This window comes from Hylobates moloch, unplaced genomic scaffold (assembly GCF_009828535.3).
Source record: "Hylobates moloch isolate HMO894 unplaced genomic scaffold, HMol_V3 SCAFFOLD_10, whole genome shotgun sequence".
Lineage (NCBI taxonomy): Eukaryota > Metazoa > Chordata > Mammalia > Primates > Hylobatidae > Hylobates > Hylobates moloch.
In genome coordinates this window covers 48,088,074-48,115,980 of record NW_026652285.1, presented here as the reverse complement: position 1 = coordinate 48,115,980, position 27,907 = coordinate 48,088,074, and the positions used below count along the sequence as shown (strand labels likewise).

The window sequence follows — 27,907 nt, the reverse complement described above, 5'->3', positions numbered from 1 at the left end:
CGGGCGCGCGCCAGTGCCGCGGGCCGCGCGCGCTCCCGATAGGGAAGGACCGGAGCTGGGCAGGGGCGCGCGGGAGAGTCCACGCTCACAGGAGCCCCGCCCAACCCCGCCCCAACGGGGGCTGGAACCCGGCGCCGAGCGGAGTGGAAAGAGGCCTCTGGTGACCACCCCTACCTGGCATCCCTCTAACCCAGGAGGAGCGTAGGGAAAGGGGCTGTGGGCCTCTCGGGGAGCGAGCTGCGGGTAGCGGCGCATTGGGGACAGGCGCGCGCTTGGCTGTCGCTTCTGCCGCTGTGTTTGGGAGGACTCGAACTGGCGCCAGGTGAGTGCGTACCTGCTCGTCCCTGCCGCGCCGCGCCGCCTTGCTGGGGCCTGGAGGTATTTCCAGAGGGTTTCTGTGCTGGAGCCCGGGACTTGGTTGCGCCCTGAAAGCCTTACCTGGACTCTTGCCACCCTCACAGAGCTGATAGGTGGCCTGCCGAGGAGGACGTGTACTCACGGTGGCGTGGTGCTCTAGCGCCCCGGAATAATCCTGAAAATGGGAACGCTGCCTCCAAGAGACCGCGCAGCCAGGAGAAGTCGCCAGGGACAGGCTCAGGACTTGATCCTCGCGGGTCGACATGGTCTCATTCCTCTAGTGTTGGGGTAGTGACCTACTGCCCGCCTGCTGCCTGTTATTGTACGGCCTGCTAAGAATTTTTTTTTTACTTTTTTTAATGGCTGAAAAGAAATCAAAAGAAATATAATACTTTGTGACACGTGAAAATTACATGAAATTCCGATTTCAGTGTCCTTGAAAATTACATGAAATTCCGATTTCAGTGTCCGTAAAATTTTATTGGAACATGGTCACGCTCATTTGCATCTGTGTTGTCTGTGGCCGCTTTCGTATTACCCAGCAGGGTTGAGTAGCAGCTGGTAAAGCCCAAAGCATTGCCTATCTGGCACTTTATAGAAAAAGTTTTCCGACCCCTGATCTAGCGGATTGAATCTTCGGTGGGAGGAAAGAATTGGAGCACACAAGGAAGCCAATGGCATAAGTTCAAAATAACAGTCAATATTGTAAATTAGTTGTATATTTGGGGAAAGAAAAAACTACATAAGAACCTACATAAATGAAAGCAATGGGGGAGGGGAATGAATTGCATTTTCAAAAACCCCAGCCCTTCACGTCTGTAATCCCAGCACTTTGGGAGGCCAAGGCGGGTGGATCACGGGGTCAAGAGATCAAGAACATCCTGGCCAACGTGGTGAAACCCGATCTCTACTAAAACTACAAAAAATTAGCCGGGCTTGGTGGCGGACGCCTGTAGTCCCAGCTACTCGGAAGGCTGGGGCAGGAGAATCACTTGAACCCAGGAGGTTGCAGTGAGCTGAGATTGCGCCACTGCACTCCAGCCTGGCAACAGAGCAAGACTCAGTCTAAAAAAAAAAAAAAAAACCCAGCCTTGAGGGATTTGTTTACCAAAAGGGAGCAAAGTTTAAACAATAGTAGGAAAAGACTGCCCTATCTCCTGGAAGAAGAGAATCAAAATAGCTGTTGAATAGAATACAGAATGAGAAGTCCTGGAAACATTTTCCTCTTTTTAAAATATCAGACTGTCCTGTAGATACATTTGAAAAGCACATTTAGCAGGAACTTTGTCATCTGTCTTTCAGATCATTTGCATTAGAGTTGCCCTCATACAATCTGCTGATTCTGCACATGCCGCTTCTGACCATTCTGCAGTTTAGAATCCAAAAGGTAAATGTTTAGTAGTGAAATGAATTAAGCATAATGAACACATCTGAATTATTTTTAAAAACCCAACATTTTACTTAGGGTTAAAAAAAGTGTAAAAAATAAAAATCAGTCATTTCAGGTTTGCTCTTGGCTATCCTAGTTTGTTCTCCCGCTATACAAAAGCTCTCTGCTGTTGAGAAAAGCTTTGCACGCACTGGGAAAATAAACTACCCAGATATTCCATGAGATTGAAGGTGGTGTGGATTCTAGTGATAGACGTGCCCTGAAATGATGACTCTTTGGACACATCACATGATTTACAGTTTGTACGAAGCTTGCATTTGCTTCATGAAGCCTGGCAACTCATAATTGCGAGCTTTTTAAATTTGATTTTTTGTTTTGTTTTTGGTTTTATGGAAGGCAGTTTTGGGGTTGTTTTTTGCCTGTTTGTTTTGGTTTTTTTTCAAGATAGGGTCTCGCTCTGTCACCAAGGCTGAAATGCAGTGGCACAGTCATGGCTCACTGCAGCCTTGGTGATTTTTAATAATCCTTATAGGGGCAACAGGCAATGAAATAGTAGAATGTGATGTGGAGGTGGACAGTGCCAGGCCTGAACTTGGAGCTCCCCTAAAGCTGCCCTGTGCATCCACACTGTTTTTGAAATAAATGGCTTCAGGGATTGCTAGGCCCACCCCCCACCCCACCCTAGTCACTTAGTCCAGTTGCCTCTCCTGTCTCTGCATGTTCCAGTTGCCCACCCTTCCCATCGCATTGTCATTTGCTCATAGCTGATAGACTATGCCCAGCATTTACCCAAACACTGGCTTGGACAGGCCCAGACTGCTAACTAATGTAGAACTGGGAGTTCCTGTTTTGGTAAAAAAAAAAAAAAAAAAAAAACTTACCTTTGACTGTATCTGAGAGATTTTATAAGTAGGTTTTTTATGCCATCTTACTCCTGGTTCCTGAATGCAAGTAACCCCCTCAAGCCTATTTCCCATGCCACAACCATGCTCACTTGTTATTTACATGCCATGTAATTGATGCAATGGTCACACGTGTAAGCACAGATGTGGCAATTAGGACGGGGGACCAGTAGTCCTTTTCATTCTGTGTGCACAGCAAATAGATGCCCCATCAATAATACATCAGTAAGAATGACATCAATTATACATCAGAGCCTGACAATTAAGCTAGCACATACCTAACACCCTTTCTTTGCTGTTAGTAATAAAGTGCTTTTTAGCAGCTTGCAGTGATAGAAAGAAGTCAACTCAATTGGTTTAGTTTAATATCTGGCTTTTCCACTTACTGTCTGTGTGACCTTAGGCAAATTGCTCTATTGTCTGAGCCAGTTTCCACTTCTGCAAAATGAAGGGGTAGACCAAGTAATCTCTAAAGCTATACTTCTCCAAGTTTGAGAATTTATGCTTCAGCGAGCTATCCAAAATTAATGGGGGCAAGGAATGACAAAGTTTTATGAATTTTTATTTTATTTGGTAAAGTGAGGATATCACTCTACTAACATCTTCTGACAACATAGTTTTGTAAGAGAAAGAACATTTATCACCACAAAAGTGAGATAAAGAGCAGCCTCTCCCTTCCCAAAAAAAAGGCTAATTGGCAGCATTGCACTGACATACCGAAAAAATAAGAATAGGGTAAAATAAAATTCAAAAGCAGAAAAATTACAACATAAAAATGTATTTTACAATATTCATTGTATGCAATCATTCCTCGATACATCTTGTAAATTTGGATGGAGATGTGTATTCAACAACATAACTCTGGATGAAACTCAAATATCCAACTTGTCTGCTATTTTATTTTACTTCTTAAGACAGGGTCTCACTCTGCCACCCAGGCTGGAGTGCAGCGGCTCAATCTTCACTCACTGCTACCCCCCCCCTTGCAGGCTCAAGCAATCCTCCCACCTCAGCCTCCGAAGTAGCTAGGACTACAGGAGCATGCCACCATGCCTGGCTAATCTTTTGTATTTTTGGTAGAGACAGCGTTTTGCCATGTTGCCCAGGCTGGTCTCAAACTCCTGAGCTCAAGCAATCCGCCTGCCTTGGCCTCCCAAAGTGCTGGGATTATAGGCATGAGCCACGGTGCCCTGCTGCTATTTTATCACAGTCATTATTGAATTCTCGTCTCACGTAGACTTGTTAATGGAAGTAGACCCCAGTCTTAAGCAATTGTACTCAATGTGGAATATTCTAGATAAGCCAAGAAGTCAGACAACAATAGCCCTCTCCCCACCAGGCTTTTTTCTGCATAACCCCTCCCCAGGGAGAGTGTGGACACAGATCGTAGAAACTGGAGCATTGCTGGGCGCCTCCAGCTTGGCAGGCAGCCACTTGCCCCTGGCTACACAGCCTAGGTCCCTGGCCACCCCCCTGAGCAGATAGGAAGGAAGAACAGTGGCCGTCAGGGATGACCTTCAGGAGCCAGTATTCTAAGATTCCCTCCAGCTGTGCTTCGCCTTTTCACTTAGTGACGAAAAATGGCCCATTGTAATAACCAAGGACTACTTTAGTGAACCTTAGGGAGGCATGTATGAAACTGCCCTCCATCCCCTAAACCAAAAGTCCACAAAACAGTGGCCGGTGGCTTAACTTGGCCCTCTGCCTGAACATTTGCAGTTTCATGTAGAAAGCACTACAGAAATGCAATTAAGGGAAATGATAGCCCAGTAAAAGGGAATTTCATTCTTGTCATTAGTAGACCTGTTAAAAAAAAATTATGATTATATATTGAATTTCATCAAAAAAATTTGTGAAAATGTTTTTTCTCATTATATAAGTCCGTACATAACAACCTAGATTTTGCCTCTTGGCCCACATAGTGTCAAATATTTACTATCTGGCCTGTTTCCAAAAAAAATGTACCTAGCCAGGCCCAAGACCTAGGCTTTTTGGTGAAGAAATAGTGTCTTTAAACGGCATTAGCTTCATTTTGCCTCTGGTCAGCAGTAACTTTCTTCTTGTCTCATAAGGGCAGTATCTTTAAACGGCATTAGCTTCTTTTTGCCTCTGGTCAGCAGTGACTTTTTTCTTGTCTCATAAGGGGAGAAAGAGGCCAGCCCACAGGAGTCCCTCCCTCACTGATAATGAGTCATACCCAGGTGACTGAATCGTGCAGGTGGAAGGCAACCTGGCTAAGGAGAGGATGAAACTTCATATACCACGCTGTGGCCTAGCAATTCTTCCACACCCAGAAAACAGACGTTCAAGGGGGAGTGCTCTGGCAGCTCACCTGATGTTGAACTGTTTGACAGGCCCTGAGCACGCCCCAGTGGTTGGCACTCAGTAGTAGCAGGGGAAGCCAGTGCAGCGGGAGTGTGGATAATGCGGGGCTGGGCTGAAAGGTCACTGTCATCCTCCCCTCTCAGCTGGTGCTCCTAATTTAGGATTCTTTCTTTTATCTCCCTAGACATCTAAGTGAAATGCATTTGATTTTTTTTTTTTTTTTTTTTACTTTTAGGAAATATTAGGAAGCTGTGGTTTTCAAAGCTAATTATGAAAACATTTATCATTGGAATCAGTGGGTGAGTAATTTTGCTACAAACAGCTCTTTAAGATACTGAGGATGTCCAAATGGTGTTTCTGTGTGGATGGAGTGGGGGACGGAGAAGCAGTGAGGATTCCAGAGTCCTGGGGAAGAGCAGACCACTGTGGAATATCAGTGGAGCACTGGCTTCATAAATGCCAACAAGAGATGGAAGAGTTTTCTATAAACAGAGAAAGAAACAGAAGAGTCAGTCAACCACGTTTACCCACTTTCCTATTTATTTTGTGGAGCTAACACCAGAGACAAGGTCTGATTGGGCACTGCTTTCATTCAGGATGATTTATCATTCCCCATATGGGTGTTCCTTCATCATGACGGAGGAGAAAACTTAGTTTCTTTCTAGCTGTGCCCAGCTTCAGACATGTGGTATGCAGAACACCTTCACCTCCATTCCTTTCCCCCGTGTTTTGGGTGGCCTTATGTCCCATGTTGCCCAAGCTAATCCTTGTGGCCCTGGATGCACCTCTCTTTCTCTCAAACATGTTCTAAATTATATGGTCATCCTACCTGTGGTGCCAGAGGCAGGCATGCAAATAAAACATCAACATCAACTGAAAATGACATTATTTGTTTTCCTACCATATTACGTTCACCTTTACTCTAAGTATATTCACATTATTTGTGACCCAATTAATAAAATATCTGAGACTACTTTGTTTGTAATTTTGGGGAAATCGTTGTGTTATGGTATTACATTACCATAGTAAGTCATCAATCAGAAGTAAAATTGAGTGAGCTAAATGTCAGAAGTCTGCTTTGCCTCCCATCTAATCAGAAGAAAAGTTCAGTTTTTCTCCGCAGTACTTCTCTTGTGTTTCTGTTCCTTCCCACACTCACTGCCACCATCCTGATATAGGCTGTCATTCCCTAATCCCCATCTTTCCCTTCTAATCTTTCCTACACACCTCTATCAGTTTAATCTTCATACAGAACATTTTAATTATCTGCCTGATGAATGATATTCAGTGGTTCCCAGTTATTGAGAATTAAATCTGAATATCATGGTGTATGAAGGCCATCCGTAAGTAATAAAGGAAATGTATTAGCCTCAGGGGTAGCAGGCTGCAGGAAAAATTTGATACAAGAGCTCAGTGGTATCACCAAAGGCAATTTTTCTCTCTTTTATGTGTCTTTCATTTGGGTTCATCTTAGAATTGGCTTATGCTTTTGAACACAAAGAGCTACTAGGAGCCCTGTGACTTGTTTCTTCATAGCCTGTCACTGGGCAGAAGGGGAAATGCTTTTCTTCGCCTAGGTCATAGGTCTCCCTTTGCTGGACAAGCTTGGTCCACGTACACCCAGCCACCATGGTAAAAGAGATGGGATTACACTGATTGGTTTAGGTCAGTGGGTTCTGTTCTGGAATTGAGAAGTGGGAGCAGTCCCAACCGGACCTAGAAAACAGACATGGAACCCGGAAAGACAACTACAAAGTCCACTACAGGATCCAATCCAGCCTTCATCTGGCATCTGTATAAGTAAGATTTCCCTCTTCTCAATGTCCCAATACAGGGCCGTATCCCTAGAAACCTACCTCCTGTCTTGTCCTGTGCACTAGGCACTATCCGTAACTTCCTAAGAAAGCCTTCTTTCCACTATCTTTTCTTTAGCAAGTGCCATGATTCCTCCTTTTTTTCTTTTAAGAGACAGGGTCTCACTATGTTGTCCAGGCTGGTCTTGAACTCCTGGCCTCAAACAATCCTCCCACCTGGGCCTCCCAAAGTGCTGGGATTACAAGGATGAGCCACTGCTCCTGGCCAAGTGCCTCGATTTCATTTTAGTGCTGCTGCATCTGTGAAGCCCATGCCAGATTCAGTTATGGGAACTTTTGTTCCTGCCTTACATCTGAGAGAACTTAACCACTGCTTCCCTAGGAAGTAAGTGTCCAGTAAGTCTCCATCAAATAGTTACTTCATAGGGAAGTAATAACTTAGTAATTATTCAATTGCAAATAACAGGGGTTCCGAAGGAATTCAGGGGGTATCCATGAACCTCCTGGAAATTTAACACTAATGTAAAGGCAGTCATTTTTCTGGGTGCGTTATCCCATTTGTCTTGCTATAAAGGAATGCTTGAAGCTGAGTAATTTATAAAGAAAAAAGGTTTATTTGGCTCACTGTTCTGCAGGCTCTACAGGAAGCATGGTGCTGATATGTGCTTCTGATGAGGGCCTCAGGAAGCTTACAATCATGGTGGAAGGGGAAGGGGACCCAGCATGTCACATGGCAGAAGAAGGAGCAAGAGAGTGTGAGAGGGAGGTCTCAGACTTTTTAAACAACAAGCTCTCACATGAACCAACATAGCAAGAACTCACTCATTACCATGGGGATGGCACCAAACCCTTCATGAGCGATCTGCCCTCATGAGCCAGTCACCTGCCAGCAGGCCCCACCTCCAGCTTGGGAATCACATTTCTTTTTTGAGATGGAGTCTCGCTCACCCAGGCTGGAGTGCAATGGCACGATCTCAGCTCACTGCAACCTCCGCCTCCCAGGTTCAAGCGATTCTCCTGCCTCAGCCTCCTGAGTAGCTGGTACTACAGGTATGCACCACCACACCCAGCTAATTTTTGTATTTTTAATAGAAGCAGGGTTTCACCATGTTGACCAGGCTGGTCTTGAACTCTTGACCTCAGGTGATCCACCCACCTCAGCCTCCCAAAATACTGAGATTACAGGTGTGAGCCACTGCACCTGGCCAGGGATCACATTTCAATATGAGATTTGGAGGGGACAAACATCCAAACTCAGTCACTGGGAAAAGAGATGATAACCTTCATGGGATTCTCTCAGAGTCCCACAGCGTAAAAAAGTTTAAAATCCGTCCTGGCATTAGACTTTGTATCCCATCTCCATTACTTAACATGGACTAGTTTTATTAGTATACAACTTCTCAATCCTTAGTTTCCTCAACTAATTGGAATACTGACATCTACCTGTTGCAGAATATATTCTCCACGTGTTTGAATAATTACAGACTGCCTTTTAACTTCTCCCTAGCCCACTGTTGTGTCCAAATACAATGAGCCCTCTTGTTACCTGGCACATAAAAAAATAAATGGGCCCGGAGTTGTGCGTTTATTTGGGTGTTGTGAGCAAAGAAGGGAGTGGCACCAAGTAGTCACCCTTTTTCCTTCCTCAGATCCTAGGACAGAATACATACTGGGCACGCTTCTCCTCAGGTTGGATAGCACATGCGAGCAAGGCTGTGAGTGTGCTGCGTGTGGTGGTTGTGGGCGTGCCATAGGAAAAGTTTCCTCTTCCTTTCCCACATGTTTTGGGTGGCTTTCCTATTCCTTTCCCCCAATTCCTTTCCCCCATTCCTTTCCCCCATCCTATTCCCCCATTCCTATCCCTTTCCTCCATCCTATTCCCTTCCCCAAGGAAGGTTCCTATTCCTTTCCCCCATGTTTTGGGTGGCCTGAGCTGTCACCTGACCAGGATGTCTGCAGTCTGAGTGTGGATCTTAGGCGCAGGCTTGTTGAAATACTTTTTCTCCCCTCTCCTCTCCGTATCTCAGACTGTCTTCTAGCCGATCTGTCTCCTCCAAGGCTTGTGCAAAAATGGGGTCTGTATTTCTCATTGGCTTTAGCTAAGTCAGTGAGAAAGGATCTAATTACTACTGTTGGTTTGACTGCATGATCTTAACAGAGATAAGTCTAAAAAATGACAGATTTTTCTAGCCAGATTGTTCATATTGTAATAAAATCACCCCTGTTCACTATCTCATTTAAACCAAAACTTAATACCTAAACTATGGACATTTGGTGTGGTTTACAGACATTTTTGTTAAAGAGGGGGAAAAGTCATAATATGTTCTCGATACATAGGGTAGCACCCACTCACTTTTCGTCATTTTCAAAGAGGTGGCCCATATCCTACCCAATTGTATATCATAAGGTTACATGAGAAATCTTGTGAATCAGGTTTCTTCTACCTTGAGGTATAAGGTAGTAATTGAGTTATATACAAGCCATTTTGATGAATGGATATTAGTTCATTTTCCCTTTTCTAGATTGTAAGTATTTGTGGATTGATCTCATCTGGGATTAAGCAAAGTTTCTTACAAATAGATATGTAGTCAGGAGGTTTTTGTGCTGTAAACATTTTGGTGGTATGGTGAAATCTTGACCTCAGAGTAATAGTTTTAAGTGTACAAAATAAAATGCAGGAATACAAAATAAATTGGTTATATTGAAATATAGTTATAAAAATATTTCTAAAAACAAATTTATGATATTGTGATATATACTCTTCTATGTTAATATATTAAATGACAATATCCAGAGGTGGGTCTAAACAATGCCATAAATCAGAAATAATAATGAACATCGATGATACTTCAAGATATCCACCCCAACTGCAACATAATATGAAAACATCTGTGATTTCTCTTGGTGAATGTCAGAGGTACTTATATCACTTATATTTATAATTAAAGGAGACGCTAAATTTCTGTTAGAATTCAATGAAAATAAAAGTATAATTTTTTTCTCATTCAAGTTCACAAATGCCCTGACTTATGTTCACAGACATGAGCCCCAGGTTAAAACACTCTTTCAGTAAATGACTGAATAGAGAAGTGCCTCCCTCCCGTGTGATCTCCTCGATGCTGCAAAACTAGATCTAAAGAGGAGTAACTCAGTGCCCCTTCTCCTGGACTTCACAGTCCGGTCAGAAGGGACAAATAACAGGCCTGATGTGATAAGCTACAACAGACCTCCCAGATGACCCCCAGATGGAGAGAGGTGGGGAAAAGGAGGCATCGCAGAGGAAATGTGATTTCATGGTAGGTGGGCTTGTAATAAGCCACTCCTCTGTTTCTTCCACTGTGCCTTGAAGCAAAATCACAGTGACCATATGCAGTTTTATACACTTGCACTAAAATGTGCTACTCATATTCTCTGTGTTGCATATGAACCATGTGAATATTTTGACATAGGCAAAAAAGCATTTCGCTTCCAACACAGTGTCTGTATTTTTAAGTGTTAGTGTTACTCAGTTCACTTACTCAGCAGTTACCTTTCTCCTTCATCTTTCCCGGCTTATTTCTTATCATTAAGTACATCAGATCTACCAGTGCCTGTGGTTTAAGGCACTATCTATGAAAGAAATCATTTTTTTCTTAAATAGTAAATATTGCTTTAAATATCCTCTTAAAAATTTATTTTAAAGTGTTTAATATTGGGCCAGGCCTGGTGGCTCACGCCCAAGCACTTTGGGAGGCCAAGGCAGGTGGATCACCTGAGGTCAGGAGTTTCAGACCAGCCTGTCTAACATGGCAAAACCCCATCTCTACTACAAATACAAAAATTAGCCGGGTGTGGTGGTGGGCACCTGTAATCCCAGCTCCTCGGGAGGCTGAGGCTGGAGAATCACTTGAACCCAGGAACCAGAGGTTGCGGTGAGCCAAGATTGCACCACTGCACTCCAGCCTTGGTGACACAGCGAGACCCCATCTCTCAAAAAAAAAAAAGTGTTTAATGATTTTTAATGCATTTTCCTTCTTGGTACTTTCTTTTTTCTTTGCTTCAGTGTGACAAACGGTGGGAAAACAACACTGGCTAAGAATTTGCAGAAACACCTCCCAAATTGCAGTGTCATATCTCAGGATGATTTCTTCAAGGTATCTATAAAACTTCTTAAATCATTTATTTAATGCAAAAATGTTTAACCACCAAGTTAATTGAATTACATCCAAGAAGTCTTTGGCTAGAGATTTACGTTTTGTATTGAAATTAGGCTCAGCGCAATGGTGTTACTTATCCACTAGGTGGCACTGTCTATCAGTGCTGATCTTTCTTTGATCATCCAAAGCATTTATTAAAGACTTCTCTTTAGTCTATAATTGTATTATTTCTTTCCTACACACTGTTTTGATGGGTACTTTATTATTTTTCCAGCCAGAGTCTGAGATAGAGACAGATAAAAATGGATTTTTGCAGTATGATGGTAAGTAGATTTACTTGTCAAATGTTATATGCTTATGTTCATTTTCTTTTTCAAACCCAAAGAACTTCACTATGTTGAAGTTGATGGTTCTGTGGAACAAAAATTTAAAAAAAGAACTTCACTATATCTGTGAAGGCAGTCTTAAAATGTGTTTAAATATATTGTTGTACTTTAAGCCTGCATTTGTAGGTTTCTGATTTATGTTGAACTCTTTAAATAAGTTAAAACCTTTTTCCAGTTTTATATTTAAAACTGAAAACATTGGGGCCAGGCTTGGAGGCTTACACCTGTAATGCCAGCACTTTTGGAAGGCCGAGGCAGGCAGATCACCTGAGCTCAGAAGTTTCAGACCAGCCTGAGCAACATAGGGAGATTCCATCTCTACCCCAAAAAAACACAAAAATTAGCCAGGTGTGGTGGTGCATGCCTGTAGTCACAGCTCCTTTGGAGGCTAAGGTGGGAGGATCACTTTGCCCAGGAGGCTGAGTTTGCAGTGAACCGAGATCGCACCACTGTACTCTACCCTGGGTGACAGAGTGAGACCCTGTCTCAAAAATATATATTTTTAAAAATAAAATAATAAAACTGAAAACACTGAAATGATAGATTTTTCTTCTTTTTAATTGAGGTAAAATATGCCTATATAATTTGCTATCTTTACCAATCTTAAGTGTACTGTTCATTGGTAATAAATATATTTTTTTTTCTCCCTTCATTCCCCCGACCTGCCTCCCCTTCCGAGTCTCTGGTAACCACCAGTCTACTGTCTATCTTCATAAAATCCACTTGTTTTAGCTCCCACATATGCATGAGGACATGAGATATTTGTCTTTCTGTGCCTGACTTATTTCATTTAACATAATGGCCTCCAGTTCCATCCATGTTGCTGCAAATGACAGGACTTCATTCTTTTTAAGGCTGCATGATATTCCATTACATATACACACCATACTTTCTTTATTCATTTATTCATCGATGGGTATTTAGGTTCATTTCATATTCTGGCTATTTGTGAATAGTGCTGCAATAAACATGGGAGTGCAGATATTTCTTGGATATATTGATTTCTTTTATTTTGGATATATACCTGGTAATAGAATTGCCGGATCATGTGGTAGTTCTATTTTTAATTTTTTGAGGAATCTCTGTACTTCTCCATAGTGGCTGTACTAATTTACATTCCTTCCAATAGTATATGATGGTTCCCCTTTCTCCACATGGAATCATAGGGTTTTCTTCTGAAGCAAGTTAGGCTTGCTGTCCCTCTGCCCATTCCTGTTCTGAAGATGTATAAGTAGCTGCATTGGCCACCCTCAACCACCCCATGAGAGAATTTTGCCTGGAGCAAACTATGTTCTCTCATTCTTTCAGCTTTCCTTCTTGGTGGCCAAAGTACTAGGCCACTGTGGTTTGGTTTTGTTTTTTTCTCTGTTCAGAAAGGTTTGTGAATATATTTTAGATGGATTCTCCTCATTCCTTACTGCAAGCTCAGTTTTGAAGCCAAAGGATTACAGTCTATCATAAAACATTTTCTGTAGAGAATATCATGCTAATAGGCTGTTTAATATTTGGTGATCTTATTAACTTTTATAATTAAAAAGATGATCATTGAGTACTTACACAAACTAGTGACAGAGGGAGCTCTCTTTAAAAAGTAATAATGTTCTCTATTTTTAACTGATAACCTTTTAGGAAAAGTGTTATCGATCAGTTCTTACAGACACATAATAGTTTTATGAGAGGCAAAATTCTTGACTCACTCTCTGTTCTTGCATCTTGAGTTGCAGCCAGGATCATTTTTCTTTCTTCTCTTCCTCTCATCCAGAGATTAGTGAGAAAAATCACTACAAAGTAAGCGTGAAAAACAAGGAAAAACAGTTTTCAACAATTGGAAAAGAATTACTATTTCTAATTTTTAACGAATTCTTACAAACTAATAAGAAAAACTAATATCCCAGTAGGAAAAGGGCCTAAGGATATGAATAAGCTCTTCATAGAAGCAGTCAGTTATTGGATTAATAAATGTACAATAAAAGTCAACCTTAAAGAACTGCAAATTACTTTTTTTCCCACCTACCAAATAAACAAAGATGTTTAAAGCAATGATAATTTTCCAGTGATAGCATGGGCTCAGTAAAACAAAGGCCCTAATATACTTTAGATGGAAGTATATAGATAAATTGCTACAGTTTTTCTGGAAAAGAGGTTGAGCATGTGTCCCAAACTTAGCATGTTCATGCCATGACTTCAAGCATCTCACATCAGGAATCTATCTTAAGGAAAAACTTGAACATTTTAGGTAAATATACAAATTTAAGGTAAATCAAAGTACTAGTCAAGTCTTTCTAAGCACAAACAGGATAGTTTTACAATGTGGAACTATCAAGTTTGTAGAGGAAATAATTGATTTTCAATGGAATATAGTTGATTAATATGAAAGAAGTCAAAACAAAAATTAAAAATCAAAAGATGGCCAGGTGTGGTGGCTCACACCTGTAAGCCCAGCTCTTTGGGAGGCCGAGGTGGGTAGATTACTTGAGTCCAAGGGGTTCAAGACCAGCCTGAGCAACATGGCAAAACCCTGTCTCTACAAAAAATACAAAAATTAGCCAGGTGTCATGGTGCGCACCTGTGGTCCCAGCTACCGAGGAGACTGAGGCGGGAGGATCACTTGAGCCCAGGAGGCAAAGGCTATAGTGAGCCGAGATATGCCACTGCACTCCAGCTTAGGTGACAGAGTGAGACTGTCTCAAAAAAAAAAAAAAAAAATCAAAAGATGGTGGAAAAATAGAAAATAGTAATAAGAGGATAAATTTAAGCCCAAATATACCAGTAGCCACATTAAGTGAAAGGAACTAAAATACTCCAAAAATTGTCAGACTGGTATTTTTTTTTTAAGCCACCAATAAGCTCCTTAAAAGAGAAAGACTTAATGGCTGGGTGCGGTGGCTCACACCTGTAGTCCCAGCTACTCGGGAAGCCGAGGCAGGAGAATCACTCGAACCTGTGAGACTGAGGTTGCAGTGAGCCAAGGTTAGGCCACTGCACTCCAGTATGGACAACAGAGCGAGACTCTGTCTCAAAAAAGATAAAAAAGAGAAAGGATATGTATAAGGACATAGAAATATAGGCAATAAAAGGCTAGAAAAAGATCCATGATGGATGAAAGAACTGTTTTAACTCTGGCAACTATACTAATACCAGACGAAGTAAACTTTAAGGCTGACTATTACTGAGACAGAGAGAAATGAGTTACTTCGACAGGAAGATAAAACAACCTAAAATTTATATCTACCTAATAACATTAAAATGCATTAAGTAAACACTGACAGAGCTAAGAGGAGAGAAAGACACAAATCCACAACTGGTGTGGGAGTTTTTTGTTTGTTTGTTTGTTTTTTATTGACATGGAATCTCACTCTGTCACCCAGGCTGGAGTGCAGTGGTGTGATCTCGGCTCACTGCAACCTCTGCTGTGCAGGTTAAAACGATTCTCATGCCCCAGCCTCCTGAGTAGCTGCGACTACAGCCACACACCACCATGCCTGGCTAATTTTTTTTTTTTTTTAAGTAGATTTGAGGTTTCGCCATGTTGGCCAGACTGGTCTCGAACTCCTGACCTCAGGTGATCTGCCCACCTCAGCCTCCCAAAGTACTGGGATTACAGGTATGAGCCGCCATGCTCAGCTGATGAGGGGGATTTTAACACAACTTCCCTTGTGTATTAGTTTGCTAGGGCGACATAACAAAGCACCACAGAATGCCTTAAACAACAGAAAATTATTGTCTCACAATCCGAGAGGCCAGAAGTCTGAGATCCAGGTGTCAGCAGGGTGGGTTCCCTCTGAGGCTGTGAGGGAGATCTTTTCGGTGCCCCTCTCCTGGCTTCTGGTGTTTGCTGGAATCTCCGGCAGCCTTGGCTTCAGCTGCATCACCCCAGTCCCTGACTTCATCTCCACATGGTGCTCTCCCCATGTGTGTGTCTGAATTTTCTCCTTCTGTAACCAGTCATATTGCATCAGGAGCCCACCCTACTCCAGTGTGACCTCACCTTAACTGATTGTATCTGTAATGACCATATTTCCAAATAAAGTCACATTCTGGAGAACTGGGCATTAGGACTTTAACATAGGGGTACGCATTCAACTCATAACAGCCACTAATGAGACTAGCAGACAAAAATTACTAATGATATAACAGATTTGAACAACACAATTAACTTGATCAAAAACTGACATGTACAGAACATGCACCTAATAACAGTAGAATACATATTTTTTTTTCTTGAGTACATGGAATATATTACCCCAAACAGTCCATATATGCAGGGGCATGGAGTAAGTCCTAATACACTTTATGGGTTGAAGAAATATAAAGATACTGTGTAATCACCACGAAGTAAATTAAAAATCAATAACCAAATGTTTGAAAAGTAAGCATTATCCTTTTTTCTGATTTTCAAAAACTTTTTCTAATGGAAAATTTCAAACATATGCAGAAGTCAGCAGAAAAGTATAATGAACTCTCTCATGAGTTCGCCATCCAGTTTTAATATTGATGAAATTTTGACCAATTATATTTCATCTATACCCTCATCTACTCTATTCATCTATATTGTTTTGAAGCAAATCCCAAACATCATTGTATTTTATCTGAAGCAAAACACTTATTTATTCCTTGGGTCAAAAGCTAAATCACAATGAAAAATAGAAAATATTTTTAACTGAATGATAACAAAAATATATCAAAAGTAGTAAGACTGCTGGTTCCAGCCAAGATGGATTAGTCCCATTGCTCACTGGTCCTCCCTCCTACAATGAAAAACCCTGGACATAATGCAACAAACAGACAAAGGAAGACTGAAAGGAAAAAAGAAAGCATGCTGGCTAGAGATTCCAGGACATGAGGAATGACACGGCTATGGGATCCATGGGCTTTCTTTTTGCCTCCTACATATACAGGAGAAGTATACAACATGGAACCATCCATAGGCACGGACTAAAAAAGGGACAAGGAAAAGGGTGGCCTACCAAAATAGAAAACCTTTTTGATAATATCCACCCTACTCTAGCCAGACACAAAAGGCAAAACTGTCCTCCCTTCATGGTGTTAGCTGGGTGTGGAGCTAGACTTCCAGAAGATCCATCCAGCATTAGCAAGGCAGGGTGAGTCACCCCTCCATGTCACCCACGGGGGTTGGATCAGTGGAACCAAACGGGAAGCTGCACTTTCGCCTCCACCTGGCAGTACTCACGTGGAAAGAGGCAGTGTGCAGTGGAGCAGGTTGGCACTTCACCTTCCTTACTCAGGTGGTGTCAGCTCCTGTCAGCAGAACCCAGTGGAAAGCTGAACTTCTACCCACAGCTAGCAGCAGTGAAACTTAACCAGCACTCTCCTTGACCCCCTCTTCCCACAATGGACCAACTTCCCCCACAACACAGCATCAGCAGGGCCTAGCAGGAAGCAGAGCATCCACCCCCACCTGAACCTGCAAGCTATACCGGAACAGAGTGACTGCCTGCAAAAGAAGATTAAATAGGATCTACAGCCTCCTAACACAGGATCTAAAATGTCCTGGACACAACTGAGAATCACTTATTATACCAAGAACCAGACAAGTCTCAACTTGACTAAGAAAAACGAATCAACAGACACCAATACCATGATGACACAGGTGTTGAAATTATCTGACAAAGAATTTAAAGCAGCGTTATTAAAAGGCGGTAAACATAATATTGCAAACAGGCTTGAAACAAGTGAAAAACTAGACTGCCTCAGTAAAGAAATAGAAGATTTGAAAAAAAGAACCAGATGGAAATTTTAGAATGGAAAAAATACATTAATCAAAATTTGAAAACTCACTGGATTGGCTCAGTAGCAGAGTAACTATGACAGAGAAAATAATTAGTGAACTTAAAACAGAAAATACAAATTACTCAATCTGAACAACAGAGAATAGACTGAAAAGAAATGAATAAAAATGTGGAACAATAGTGAAAGATCTAATACTCATATCATTGGAGTCTCAGAGAGGAGAAAGTGTGGGACTAAAAAAGTATTCAAAAAAGTAATGGTTTAAAAAAAAACTTCTCAAATTTGATTTAAGACATAAAACTTCAAGAATCTGAGCAATCCCCAGATTAAATAAGTGTGATAAAAAAAAAATAGAGAAGGAACAGATTACAAATACCAAAAGCAAAAAAGGTAGTATCACTGTAGATCCTACAGACATTAAAGAGATAAAAGGATATTATGAACTCTTATTATACAAATAAATTCGAACAGTTAGGTGAAATTGACAATTTCTTAGAAAGACATTGCTTACCAAAACTAACACCAGAACAAAGAAAAAAAATCTTAATAGTCCTATGTCTATATATCATTTAAAAATCTTCCACTAAAAAACACTCTTAAGTGCTATTGGCTCAATTCAGTAGTTCTGGAGTGGAGCTGAGAATTTGCATTTCTGACAAGTTCCCAGGTGATGCTAATACTACTGGTTTAAGTACCATACTTTCAAAAGCTATAGGCTACTTTTCTAAAATCACAATTAGCTCGAGAAGTATGTACATTTTAGAGTGTGACAATGACATATTTGTGTTCTTTACAAAGAGTCTGACTTTTAGTTATTTATCTAGAAGAGCTCTTTGGTATATTAAATATCTTAACTCTTTGCCGAAGACATTACAGATATTTCCCTCCATGTGTCATGTATCTTTCAAACTTATCTGTAGATATTTCATCTTCTAAAAATTTTAAATTTTTGTGTAGGCAGGAGAGAATAGAAGTTATAAGTAAAGCAAGGTTAGCCATGGGTTTCTGATCATCAGAGCTGGTAATAGGGACGTAGGAGTTCACTGTACTTTACTTTTTTGTATGTTTGAAATTTTCCATGATAAAAATGTTTCACTCTGGTTTGTCAGCATTAGAGTTTCAATGTGTTATCTAAATTATTTGTTTTTTTTTTTTTTTTTGAGACGGAGTCTCGCTCTGTCGCCCAGGCTGGAGTGCAGTGGTGCGACCTCGGCTCGCTGCAAGCTCCGCCTCCCGGGTTCACGCCATTCTCCTGCCTCAGCCTCTTCAAGTAGCTGGGACTACAGGCGCCCGCCACCAAGCCCGGCTAATTTTTTTTTGTATTTTTAGTAGAGACGGGGTTTCACCATGGTCTTGATCTCCTGACCTCGTGATCCGCCCGCCTCGGCCTCCCAAAGTGCTGGGATTACAAGCGTGAACCACCGTGCCCGGTCTAAATTATTTGTTATTAGGAGTTTTGAAGGGAAATAAAATGGTAGTGTATATATTTACAGAATCCTGGATATACTCATCACAAAAAGTCACATCACAAAATTTTTTGCTATATTGATTGCATATTTTTGTGTGTTTGTTTGAAGTGCTTGAAGCACTTAACATGGAAAAAATGGTGGCAGCCATTTCCTGCTGGATGGAAAGTGCAAGACGCTCTGTGGTATCAACAAACCAGGAAAGTGCTGAAGAAATTCCCATTTTAATCATCGAAGGTTTTCTTCTTTTTAATTATAAGTAAGCATCTCCACCCTAATATTGTCTCTGAGTGAATGGGGGAAAAAAACCCTTGTGAACTAAGTATGCTGTTATTTTAGGCCCCTTGACACTATATGGAATAGAAGCTATTTCCTGACTATTCCATATGAAGAATGTAAAAGGAGGAGGAGGTAAGTTTTGAAACCATCTTTGTGAGTTGTAATTCAAAACAAAAAAATTAGAAGAAAAAGGAGGACAGCAACGTTATTGAGCAATGTGTATAGGTCATTTTTCAGAGACAGGAAGCCTTAACTCTTTTACAAAAGGAGCAAAACCTTTTTCCATAAATGGTCATCCGCATGGAGTAATGCAAATTACTTTCTAAGAAAAGGGCCTTATATCAAGCTTTTGGCTCATTTCTCCTAAATCCTCAAACAAAGCAAGCCCGTGGTGATTACAATTTTAATGTGAGTGAGCCTGTTCTGCCACAGCTACAAAGAACACCAATTAGTTCAAAGCTTAATCCAACATAGTGGTCTCTCCATTGTTATTTACACTATTTGTCTTAGTTCTCTTATAAAGCACTAGAAGGAAAAAGGATAATTAAGAATGATAGTCAGTGGATTGCAAAGTTAATTTTAATATCAGAGAACTAAATCCATGTTACTGTTGTTCTAACTGCCATTGAGTTAAAACATGTAGCACATGTAGTCCTAATCCTGTTTAGATTCAGCCTCTGAGTGATTTCCCCATTATCCTGCCCATTCATATTTTACTTTATCAATTGTGTGTTTCTGTCAACATAAAGTTTCTTACGTGTTTTGATAGTACAAGGGTCTATGAGCCTCCAGACTCTCCAGGATACTTTGATGGCCATGTGTGGCCCATGTATCTAAAGCACAGACAAGAAATGCAGGACATCACATGGGAAGTTGGTAAGTGCCTTTTCTCCTTCTGTTCAAGGCCTTTTACTTGTCATTTGCCTCAAAGTATGGAAAAGAAAGGACTCATAGAAAAGTATAAAGGAACGCTTAAGCAAGAATACTCTGGGCTTCTCCTCTTCCATAGCTGGTTCTCCTGGTTTCTGTTTCTCTCTGTGGCTCTTGTCAGCTTCTGGATGGTTATTCATTCAACCAGTATTGAATGAATGCCTTCCGGTGCTGCCCTGGAGATGGTGAGGGGAATAAGGCAGACCCAGCCCCTGGTATTATGCAGGTAACGTTCTATCATGGAAACAGGTGCTAGAGATACCAGCGGCCCAAGCCTGTCCTTTCCAGCTGCTGTAAGTTCTGTGACACCAAGCTCTAGGGGACTGCCGAGATCCCGGTAGTCAGGAAAGGCTTCCTTGAGCAAGTCACATTTAACCAAACTTTGATGAGTTTAACTGAACAAAGGAGATGGGTTGGGGAGATAGACGATCACCCCAGAAAGTGGGTGTGGCACACGAAAGGGCCAGGGGACAGGAAGGAATGAGAAGCCCCTGAAAGAAAGCTGGTGTTGAGAAAGCTTTCTGGTAAAGAAAACCAAGGGAGTAGATTGATGCTGGTGATACAGGCAGGGTCCAGACCCTATAAGGCCAATAATCTAGGTAAGGACTTTGATCAATGTTCTCAGAGAAGTGGGAAGCTCTCCAGAGAGAAGTTTTAAACAAGGACATGATTGATAAAAATTCTTGTTTTAGTTAAGACCCCTCTGGCTGTGTGGAGAATGGAGGAGGATAGATTTATAGGGTGTGATGTTAGACGCCCGCACTCAGTAGAACTGGGTGATAGAACAGCTATGGAGGGGGCGGGAAGATGACAGATGCCTCAGCAACTGACGGATGTTAGAAAAAAGTGAAGGCATTGCAGACCTGTAAGGGAGGAATGCATGTCTGTTTTGCACATAATGAGGTTGAGGTGCCTGGGAGACATGTAGCAATTTGGAGGTAAGCATCCGGATCTGTGGGCTTGAGCTAAGAACAGACCACTGGAATAGGACACTCAATGCAGAGAAGATGGCAGAAGGCTGTTGGATAAGGCAAAGGAGTTAGAACTGACGTATGCTTTTCACAATAAAGGGGACTTGTCTGTGTTGTGAGAAGCCTGTTGGCCTCCAGGATAGGCAGCTACGTCAGAGCCGTGCGGAATGCACACGGAGTGTATCCCCAAGGCCAATGCTGAGATTCTGGCTGCACCACATCCACCTTGGACCATTGGTTGCAAGAACATCTTCTTGCTTCCCTTCTCTCCCTTTTACTTAAAATGCAAAGCTAATCAGGCTCCTGCCCTGCTGAATACCTTGAGTCATCTCCAGATCTTTGAGATACAATCCAAACAACCAGACATCAAGGCCTCTAACAACTGAGGTACTGAGGTACACCCTTGCTCTAAAATCTCATCTCACGCTGTTCCCGGAGCTTCCCCATATTCTAGCCATTCCAAAGGGTGCATCAGTGCTCTTGCCTCTCCCTACTCATGCTGTTTTCTGACCAGAAGGCCCTTTCCTACCTTTAACCTAGACAACTTCTACTTTTTCTCCAAAGCTGCTTACGCCAGTTTTATTAAAAATACATCTTTTCTCTGATAGCAGAAAACACACACACACACACAAACACACACACACACACACACAAAATACATATTTTCTGAGCCTGGTGAATTCTGAGTTCATACATATATTGCAGATCCCAGACCACTGCATGGTTTAAGAAGCTTCCCAGGTGATCCTGATGTATAAGTATGTTGAAGAATTACTCCTTAAGTGACCCTTTTGGGTGAACACCTTTAGTGCACCTAAAGTGCCGTATGCACAATACCACTTTCTTTTTTCTGTTTCTTTCCTATTTTCTTCTTTCTTTCTCTTCTCTTTTAATTAAATAATTTTCACATAAGCCAGTGTGGATTTATCTGTAACAATCCAATATTTTTGACCTGTTATACCTGGCTAGCATCTATTTCTTTCTTTAATCACTATTAATTTCCTTTTAAGTTATGGTCCTGGGTGCCTTGGTTAAACCTATTGGCATTTACAAGAGATGTTGGGTGCCAAAGTAAACATTGTATATTAATAAGCCTGTTAGCATTTGAACCGCTCTCTTTTCCCCTTCGTAGTGTACCTGGATGGAACAAAATCTGAAGAGGACCTCTTTTTGCAAGTATATGAAGATCTAATACAAGAACTAGCAAAGCAAAAGTGTAAGTATTGTGCTAACAAAGTGGATGGTAGAGGAGAAACAGCCAGGAAAATCGTTCATTACATATGAAAGAATGGAATACCAGAATGCTAATGTAAGAGTGATTGTGCTCATCCATTCTTTGCTTTGAGGATAATTCAGAATCAGAAATTCTGGGGGGGGGTTGGAGACTCAATTATTTTGTCTGTTTTTAGGGGTAAAACCATGTACCCTTTGTTACATCTCTTAATGCTATTTATATGATTTACTTTAAAATTTTTAGTAGATGGCTGTACCAAATGGGACTGGAAGTATCCTTTGGGCACAGTATAATTAAAATGCTGATGATTTTGTTTTAGTATGTCCAGAGCTCCCCTTTTCTTTTATTCCCTTAAAGACTTTCCGTAAAATTTCTACTTTCCAAATACCTCAAAGATAAACAAAAGATTTTAAAAAGTATTATGAAGTGTTTGTTTAAAGTTTTCATATTGGCACTTTTTGCAAGTGACAGAGATCTGCCTAAATATGGCTACAGCAGAAAGACAGTACAGGGGTAATGGTGGCTTCAGGCTCAGCTGGATGAACCCATTTATGCCTAGTGTTCCATTGTTGGAACTCTAAGCGTGTTAGAGTTATTTATATCCTACTGCTCAAGGTCATCACCAAGGTCTGGTTTTTCACAAAAATAATTCGCAATCTCCAACATTAATGGGTTAAGGAACTCAAATAAGGTCCTCAGGACTCTGCTTCTATTCTACTTTCTATTTAGGGTTTATTTGGAAGTCAGGCTCTCCACTGACCTGATGTCTGTTGACACCAACATCCTCCTAGGTCCATCAGTCCCAGTGTAAAAAGATATCTTTTTCGAGATTTGACCACGAGTTGATAAATGTTGGAGCTGGGTATTGAGTACAAGGAAGTTCATATTTATTCTCACTTCTTTTGCATAAATTTGAAATTCTTTATTTTAAATAGTTTTCTAAAAAGCAATGTTCTATTGTAGCCCAGATGATTGGTCCTGCTGAATCACATGACTTGCCAAACCAGTCACTATGGCCAGGGAGATGGCATACTCTGATTGGCCAGGCCTAGATCACGTAACCCATCTTATAATTGAATACCCCATCTAAGACCTTCTGATTTTAAAAATTTCTCTGGCCAGGTGCAGTGGCTCACATTTGTAATCTCAGCACTTTGGGAGGCTAAATTGGGAGGATTGCTTGAGGCCAGGAGTTCAAGACCAGCCTGAGCAACATAGTGAGAGGGACTCCATTTCTACAAAAATTAAAATTTTTAAAAAATTAGCTGCCGGGCACAGTGTCTCACACCTGTAATCCCAGCACTTTGGGAGGCCGAGGCAGGCGGATCATGAGGTCAAGAGATCCAGACCATCCTGGCCAACGTGGTGAAACCCCGTCTCTACTAAAATACAAAAAATTAGCCAGGTGTGGTGGCACGCGCCTGTAGTCCCAGCTACTCGGGAGGCTGAGGCAGGGGAATCTCTTGAACTCGGGGGGCAGACATTGCACTGAGCTAAGATTTCACGCCACTGCACTCCAGCCTGGTGACAGAGTGAGACTCCGTCTCAAAAAAAAAAAAAAAAAATTAGCTGGGCATAGTAGCACGTGCCTATAATCTCAGCTACTCAGGGTATTGAGGTGGGAGGATGGCTTGAGCCCAGGAAGTCAAGGCTGCAGTGAGCCATGATTGTGCCATTGCACTCCACCCTGGGAGACAGACAGCCCTATTTCTAAAAATTAAAAAAATCAAAAATTTCCCAAAGAGAAAGCAGGGCAGGAGGTAGAAAGCAGAAGAAGGTCAAAAAAAAAACGTGCTTAAAGTACAAAACTGTAGATCTAGCTGTTGTTATATTTGAACTATCTGAATTAAAAAGAACTTCCATGGCTAACACCAGCAAAATGTAATCATCAGCTGGCTCAGAGAAGACAGTATGACTCACTCCAGCAGTGAAGAATATTATATGTTTTTTTGGTGAGAAGCAACTGCCCTAGTTCAAATGTTGTCCTTCCTCAGTAAGAATTAGATTTCCTACCTGCATCACTCAATAAATTCCTCTTTGACTACGAGACTGAGCCCAGCTAGGCAGCTCATTGATCCTAAACATTGTTGATTTTAGGATCAGCCCATCATATAGGCATGAACCCATTTGAAGGAATTTCAGGACCATTTTAAATTTTCTTCTTGCAAGTAGAATTTAGAATCCTTGCCAGATATGCCTGCCCACTCCTGCCATCTGTTACTTTGATGAAAGTCAGGCCTTCCATAATGAATCTCAGAGCACCAACATGAGTGGATATAGAGGGTGTGGGGTGAAGGGAGGGGCTCAGCCTTCATAAATGATAGCACATGAGCCAGAGCCACTTCTCTGAGAGTTATTGGCTCCCCTTTCTGTCCCTAATGAGGCACTTCCAGGAGTGTTTCAGCTGTTGGACACCTTTAGCTCTTTGTCTTCTCAGCAATGGCCAGTGCTTGGGTCCAACTTTCCTTTATGACTAAGTCATACACTGGAGTTTGGCCTTATGATCTACCTACTGATAAAGATGAAAGTAGCCTTTGTCGCGTAGCTCAGGTAAATTGCAACCAGCTCCATTCCAAATTCAGTCTTCACCGTCTGTTCCAAGGCCCAAGAACAGCTGACATGTTTTGACAGGTGCTGCTAGCCCACAAGAAAGTGCATTTCCCTGTGTTGTGACGCCCCTCCTCTTTCCTTCCCTGCACCCTAGAGGCAGGCAGGAAAGTATTTAGCTACGCCATTTGAGGCTTCTAGATATTAGACAAAGTTAAAAAAAAAAACTTAAAAGAGGGATAAAAACAGAAATACATCAGCTTTTCTTACCTCCAACATTTATGCTGATTTTTCTCAGTTACATAAATAAGTTACTGTTTTATTTCTAGTAACCTATCACCTTTCCTAGTTCTTCCATCCACAGTATCCTGGCAAAGCTGTCCTGAAGGTACCCTCAGCATAGCCTGGTTTAACCCTGAGTATGGCACACACTGAGCTAGCTGGGGAGGACTTTCAGTGTTTCCAGTGACTAATCTTCAGGGCTTTTTTCTCACATCTCATAAACTTGTTTAGCTAATTTTTCAGTCTTAAGTACATAAAATCATAATTATGATAAAATAATAATAACGAAAGGGAAACAAGAAAGACTGAATTTAATTGTTAATGAAACAATAAATTATCCAGCAGAGTAAGGGAATGGAGTTACACATTTAATTTAATCCTTATTTAAATCCAAAGTGTGAGGCAAAATTTAATCATTTCCTTATTCTTACTAAAACAGGGTAGTCTAGCCACCAGGAGCATTCAAACTCCCTTTAAAAACATTTATTTTCACCTCATTATAAAAACATATCATTTTTGAAGTTTTTTTTATTTTTTATTTTATTTATTTTTATTTTTTATTTTTCTGATATGGAGTCTTTTTTTCTTTCTTTCTTTCTTTTTTTTTTTGAGACGGAGTTTTGCTCTGTCGCCCAGACTGGAGTGCAGTGGCACAATTTTGGCTCACTGCAAGCTCTGCCTCCCAGGTTCACACCATTCTCCTGCCTCAGCCTCCCAAGTAGCTGAGACCACAGGTGCTGGCCATCACGCCAGGCTAATTTTTTATATTTTTTTAGTAGAGATGGGGTTTCACCATGTTAGCCAGGATGGTCTCGATCTCCTGACCTCGTGATCCACCCACCTCAGCCTCCCAAAATGCTGGGATTACAGGCGTGAGCCACCGCGCCCGGCCAATATGGAGTCGTTCTGTTGCCCAGGCTGGAGTGCAGTGGCGCGATCTCAGCTCACTGCAACCTCCACCTTCTGGATTCAGGTGATCTCCTACCTCAGCCTCCCGAGTAGCTGGGATTACAGGTATGCACTACCACACCCTGCTAATTTTTGTATTTTTAGTCAAGACACAGTTTCGCTATGTTGACCAGGCTGGTCTCGAACTCCTGACCTCAGGTAATCCACCTTCCTCGACCTCCCATAGTGCTGGGATTACAGGCGTGAGCCACCATGCTCAGCCTTTTTAAATGTTTAATATAAAGCAAAAGGGAGGAAGTAATTACCTGTGTTCCCTCCAATCATTAGTGTTAACATTTTAATGAGTACACATCCAGTCTTTTTGCTGTTCACATCAATCTCTCTTTTACAAGACTGCAAGGACAGTGTAGTTAATCAGCCATGCTTATCTCTGTTTTTAAATTAGTATTTAATATTTATGCAGCTTTATAGAGTTCATTATATTATATAATGAAACTAAGTAGTTCTTCCAGTTAAAAAATAAAAATCAAGGCTAAGTTCTGTTTTGTACACTGAAGAGAAATGTAAGACTTGACATTGACCCTTTAGTACAGAAGAAAGATGTCACATGTCTAGTTCCAAATCAAAGGAATAAGAAGTTGCAAAATAAAATTTAATTATCAGATGTTTGTATTTTTCTCATTAAATATAAAATATAATCTAATTATAAAATTATAGTATAATTATCTAGTACAGTAGTCCAAATTAACATAAGATCACTTAACCATTTCCCAATTGTTGGATATTTACTGTTGTTACAAGTGTTTCACATGGATAAATCACATGCCATAAAAAATATCTACACGTACTCTTTGTTGGTTTTCTTCTTTTTGAATTATATCCCTGGAGTAAATTCCCAGAAGTGTCACTTATGTAGTCAAAGGATGTAATCATTTTTACATATTACATATTTCAAAAATGAAATACTACCCGAAAAAATGCGTGCTCTCCAATATGAGCTGTGTGATAAGAATGTGGTAGGTTTATCATTGAATTTCTATGCCAAATCAAGTATTCCACTGGGCTTCCTTCGTTTAAGAAAAGGGATTAAAGGTAACAATACTTTCCCCACATAAAGGGTAACACTCCAAAACAAGGATTATACTGCAGACAACTACCCATTGTGGTTTTATTCTAGTCTTCAAACTATTTCATTCCCTGAAGTCAAGGATTACTATACCAACTACAAGTGATATTGGATATATATCTGATATTTTAAGGTATGCTTCAAATTTAATGCGGGGATTAAAACAATGGGACTTGGATTCAATTTAGTTCTTTACAGGAAACCAGCATTTTGGCTCCAGAATCCCTGTAATTTAAACATCCTTAGAATTACTGTTGTTGATGTAAAGATTTAATAAAATGAGAATTGGAATTCTCCATTAATTTCTTTTTATGTTTATTCCCAAGGTTTACAAGTGACAGCATAAAGACGGAATGCAGCAAATCCTTCCTGAAGTGAATTAGGAAACTCAAGGGGTAATTTAAGAACCTTAACGAAGATACAGTGTATACTGTGGTACAATGACAGCCATTGTTTTATATGTTTGATTTTTATTGCACATGGTTTTCCCAACATGTGGAACAGTAAATATCCATGCCAATGGACAGGACTCTACCTTAGCAAGTTGCTCCCTCTCCAGGGAGCGCATAGATACAGCAGAGCTCACGGTGAGTCAGAAAGTCTCCACTTTCTGAACATAGCTCTGTAACAATGGTTGTCAAACTTTTCTAACTGGAGCTCAGAGTAAGAAATAAAGATTACATCACAATCCAATATCTGTAGAATTCATTGTGTGTATGTTTGTGTATTTGTATGTAGGTGTGTATGTGTGTGTGTGATACATACATACATCAAGTATCACAAGACATTGACCTTATATATTATGCACTGTGATGTTTTTCCATCTTTAATTTTAAAAAATATATTGATCACAACCACAATTTGGAAAATGTTGCTCCATACCATCCCATACCAACACTCACCACCTGCAAATAGCAGCATTACTAGGAGCTGCAGTTAGGAGCTGCAGTCACAATGAATAAATCAATAATTTGCTGCAAGATCTAGGATTATTTGTGTATTTTGCTGAGTGTGTGTGTGTGTGTTTGGCATGTATCTAATACCATTGTATCTCATTGTTGAGACTTTGTTACAAATAGAGTTTCTGGTTTCTTTTTCCCCC

General features: G+C 40.9%; 1 protein-coding gene across 6 annotated transcripts; it reads left to right on the top strand.

The window, feature by feature from the left end:
* The first annotated feature begins 9 nt into the window (after positions 1-9).
* NMRK1 (nicotinamide riboside kinase 1) lies at positions 10-27,498 on the top strand. Of its 6 annotated transcripts, none has more exons than XM_058444947.1 (11): positions 10-322; positions 1,660-1,744; positions 5,210-5,273; positions 10,831-10,921; positions 11,199-11,247; positions 14,822-14,914; positions 18,639-18,786; positions 18,867-18,938; positions 19,576-19,682; positions 21,840-21,923; positions 27,132-27,498. In XM_058444947.1, the coding sequence occupies exons 3-11, from the start codon at positions 5,245-5,247 to the stop codon at positions 27,149-27,151; spliced, it is 693 nt and encodes a 230-aa protein (XP_058300930.1). In that variant the 5' UTR covers positions 10-322; positions 1,660-1,744; positions 5,210-5,244; the 3' UTR covers positions 27,152-27,498. The 6 variants fall into 6 exon arrangements, with proteins under 6 accessions (XP_058300930.1, XP_058300928.1, XP_058300929.1 ...); XM_058444945.1 differs by having other exon boundaries at positions 14,819-14,914; XM_058444946.1 differs by lacking the exon at positions 1,660-1,744 and having other exon boundaries at positions 14,819-14,914.
* The last annotated feature ends 409 nt before the right edge of the window (positions 27,499-27,907 follow it).